Source organism: Neoarius graeffei, chromosome 5 (genome assembly GCF_027579695.1).
Source record: "Neoarius graeffei isolate fNeoGra1 chromosome 5, fNeoGra1.pri, whole genome shotgun sequence".
Lineage (NCBI taxonomy): Eukaryota > Metazoa > Chordata > Actinopteri > Siluriformes > Ariidae > Neoarius > Neoarius graeffei.
The window spans coordinates 15,443,741-15,447,832 of record NC_083573.1 but is presented as its reverse complement, the minus strand read 5'-3'; the positions used below and the strand labels follow the sequence as shown (position 1 = coordinate 15,447,832).

The following is a 4,092-nucleotide window of genomic DNA, read 5'->3' as shown; positions in this document are numbered from 1 at the left end:
TACATTTCTTTTTGCTCTCGTAATACTAGGAGTGGTACTGTGGGCTTACATTGCCCATGTAAATATTTTATCATCCCCGTATGGCATTATGGCCTTTGGCTTTTACGGTCTTCTGCTAGGTCTTCATCTACTGGTCCAGAGTATTTTTGCCTTTGTGGAGCACCGGCGGATGCGTACCCGACGAGAAGCTTGTTCCTACACCAAGACTGTTGGTTTTACCATCTCTGCTTACCAGGAAGACCCAAAGTACCTGCGGGATTGCTTACAATCCATTAAGGCTCTCCTTTATCCACCTGAGTTGCTCCGGATTGTCATGGTGGTGGATGGTAATACAGAAGAAGACCGCTACATGATGGAGATGTTCCAGGAAATTTTTGCAGAGCAGGATCCCAGCTGTTATGTGTGGCAGAACAATTACCACACACACCCAGCAGGGACAGATCCCCAGGAAGATGCTCAGCGCAGGGAGGTGGAAGAGATTATCAGAACCAAGCGGTGTGTTTGCATTATGCAAAAGTGGGGAGGGAAGAGAGAAGTGATGTACACAGCATTCAAGGCACTTGGATCTTCTGTGGACTACATACAGGTAAGTGGTAGATCAGTTTATATCAAGAAATGATTTTACACAGAATGAGAGTATATACCGTATTACGTTTTCACTTTTTTCTCAAAGATGATCTTTTCTCTTTTTCATTTTTCTTCTGTTGCATTTTATCCCTCAGGTGTGTGATTCAGACACAAAGCTGGATCCCCTGGCAACATTAGAACTGGTCAAGGTGCTTGAGAGTAACACAAAATATGGTGCTGTTGGTGGTGATGTGATGATCCTGAACCTGAAAGACTCCTACATCAGCTTCATGAGCAGTCTGCGATACTGGATGGCTTTTAATGTTGAGAGAGCATGCCAGTCATTTTTTGACTGTGTCTCTTGTATTAGTGGCCCCTTAGGTAAGCAATAAGGATTGTATGAAGTATATAATTAATAATGAGTAATAAGTAATCATATATTAATTAATTAGAAGACAGTCAAGATCTAAATACTTATAATTAACCCTTTGGTGACTGACCCCTTGAACATGGTTCCTCCAGGAACGATGACGTTTCAGTCGTCAAGACAACGGAAAAACTAAAATACAAGAGCATTTTGTTTTGTGCACAAGAGCATTGTGACGTATCTTTCTGTTTTTGTATTTTAGTTCTTCTGTTGTCTTGACAACTGAAAAGTCATAGTTCCTGGAGGAACCATTTTCAAGGGGTCAGTCACCAAAGGGTTAATTAGAAGTATTTAGACCTTAATTACAGTTTTTAAATACATATTTAAGATTTATGAAGATCAAATAAAAATAAAAAAAATACAGTTTCATAGTATCTACAAATATTATATTTCGTGCTCACTACTCCTTGCTCTCTTTTTCAGGCCTGTATAGGAATGACCTATTGCAACAGTTCTTAGAAGCTTGGTACAACCAAAAATTTCTTGGCAAACATTGCACTTTTGGAGATGATCGCCATCTTACAAATCGCATGCTGAGCATGGGCTATGCTACGAAGTAAGTATTGTGTTTGGTCTCTTGCTTCCATTAGAAAGTTTATGAACTGTCATTCAATTAATTTAACCCACACAATAATCTCTATGCATACAATAATTCAACATTAATGTACTTTTATTTTTCTTGTCTCATCAGGTACACAGCTCGATCAAAGTGCTATACAGAGACACCATCCCAATTCCTGCGTTGGTTGAACCAACAGATGCGATGGACAAAGTCATATTTTCGTGAATGGCTCTACAATGCCTTGTGGTGGCACAAGCATAACCTTTGGATGACCTATGAGTCAATTGTGGCTGGAATCTTCCCCTTCTTTGTCACAGCCACCATGATCCGACTGTTCTGGACAGGTACACTGTGGAACATCCTGTGGGTCCTTTGCTGTATTCAAATAATTGGCCTGATTAAGGCAGCCTATGCCTGCATCTTGCGACAAAACATAGTGATGATCTTCATGTCTCTCTATTCTGCCCTATACATGACAAGTCTTCTGCCCGCTAAGTATTTTGCCATGATTACCATAAATAAGAGCAGTTGGGGCACTTCAGGCCGACGTAAGCTAGTGGGAAATTACATCCCTCTCATTCCCCTGTCAATATGGGCAGCCATCCTGCTGAGTGGTCTAAGCTACACAATCTACAGGGAAAGCAAGCAGGACTGGAACTCATCTGCAAAAAAAGAGGAGATCAAATATTTGATCTATGGTGCTGTGGCATATGTCAGTTACTGGTTAATAATGGTGTTCTTATACTGGGTGTGGTTTCGTAGACTGTGCCGAAAACGTTCACAGAGTTACAATGTGACTGTGTAGTATAATTTTCCTGTGTGTTTTATGTTTTTTAAATTAATTCATTAATTAAATCAATCAATTAATTCATTCATTCTCTATATCACCTGTCCATTGTGGGTCATGAATGAGCAGGAGTCAATCCCGGTGACATTGGGTGAAAGGTGGGGTACACCCTGGACAGGTTGCCAGTCTGTTACAGGGCTAAGACTGAGACAAAAAGCCATTCACACTCGCATTCACACCTGTAGGCAATTTAGAGTAGCCAGCTGACCAAATCTGAATGTCACTGGATTGTGGAAGGAAAATCAGAGCACCTGGAGGAAACCCAAGCAGGCACGAGCAGAACATGCAAACTCTATACAGAAAGGCCCCAGTCAGCCAGCAGGTTTGAACCCAGACCCTTCTTGCTGTGAGGTGACAGTGATCACCACTGTACTGCCCCAGTATTTTATTTATTTAGCTAACTATCTATTTATTTATTTATTTATCTTGTGTGCATAATGTTTGTTTTTTTTATTTTGTTATGTTTGTTATGGATTGTTTATAACATATTAATACAATTTGCAAAGCATTTTGTAATATGAAGAATTTCCACTGTATGTAAAATTTACCTTGTATTATAAATCTGTATTATACAAATTTCCTCTCTGGTTTACAAACTGTTTTATGCAGATTTACTCTGTATGATGCAAACTTTCTTGAAGTTTAAATTACTTTGTGTTTGAAATGTTGAATGATATGGTATTTTATACTTTGTTAATTGTTGCACCCATTAAATACATTAAACATGTGCTCTTGTCCTTTAACCATCAAGTCATGCTGATGAGTTGTGATTTTCTTGAGACACAAAAACTGTAGTCAACAGAGTTCATTTAATAAGGCAATATTTTCATTGATTTTTTACTTTCATTCAGTCACACTATATTGGTGGATATCTGACAATTGCTTAAATACAGTATCTTACACAACTACTAATGTCAGTGGATGGTTTTGGAGTACTGATGACAAGATGAAACTCACTTGTTCAGAATTCAATTGGTGGAAAATGCTTTAGTAAGAAAATGAGGTCATATATTACACTTGCACATTGTTGTGTTTATGGACTTGAATGTATATTTATACATGCAGTTTGAACAGTGAAATTCATCGGAAATATATACAACCCCGATTCCAAAAAAGTTGGGACAAAGTACAAATTGTAAATAAAAACAGAATGCAATAATTTACAAATCTCAAAAACTGAAATTGTATTCACAATAGAACATAGACAACATATCAAATGTCGAAAGTGAAACATTTTGAAATTTCATGCCAAATATTGGCTCATTTGAAATTTCATGACAGCAACACATCTCAAAAAAGTTGGGACAGGGGCAATAAGAGGCTGGAAAAGTTAAAGGTACAAAAAAGGAACAGCTGGAGAACCAAATTGCAACTCATGAGGTCAATTGGCAATAGGTCATTAACATGACTGGGTATAAAAAGAGCATCTTGGAGTGGGAGCGGCTCTCAGAAGTAAAGATGGGAAGAGGATCACCAATCCCCCTAATTCTGTGCCGACAAATAGTGGAGCAATATCAGAAAGGAGTTCGACAGTGTAAAATTGCAAAGAGTTTGAACATATCATCATCTACAGTGCATAATATCATCAAAAGATTCAGAGAATCTGGAAGAATCTCTGTGCGTAAGGGTCAAGGCCGGAAAACCATACTGGGCGCCCGTGATCTTCAGGCTCTTAGACGGCACTGCATC

At 38.7% G+C, this 4,092-nt stretch overlaps 1 protein-coding gene across 3 annotated transcripts in view; it reads left to right on the top strand.

The window, feature by feature from the left end:
* Window positions 1-3,016, top strand: part of has1 (hyaluronan synthase 1) — an 11,237-nt gene extending 8,221 nt beyond the window's left edge. For 2 of the 3 annotated variants that reach the window (XM_060921272.1, XM_060921271.1), the window contains 4 exons: window positions 1-586; window positions 723-948; window positions 1,418-1,550; window positions 1,686-3,016. The exon at window positions 1-586 is cut by the window's left edge and continues 68 nt beyond it. In XM_060921272.1, coding sequence (XP_060777255.1) covers window positions 1-586; window positions 723-948; window positions 1,418-1,550; window positions 1,686-2,361 — 1,621 coding nt within the window. In that variant the 3' untranslated portion in view covers window positions 2,362-3,016. The remainder of the gene's footprint in view (window positions 587-722; window positions 949-1,417; window positions 1,551-1,685) is intronic. The other variant, XM_060921270.1, reaches the window with a different exon arrangement.
* The last annotated feature ends 1,076 nt before the right edge of the window (window positions 3,017-4,092 follow it).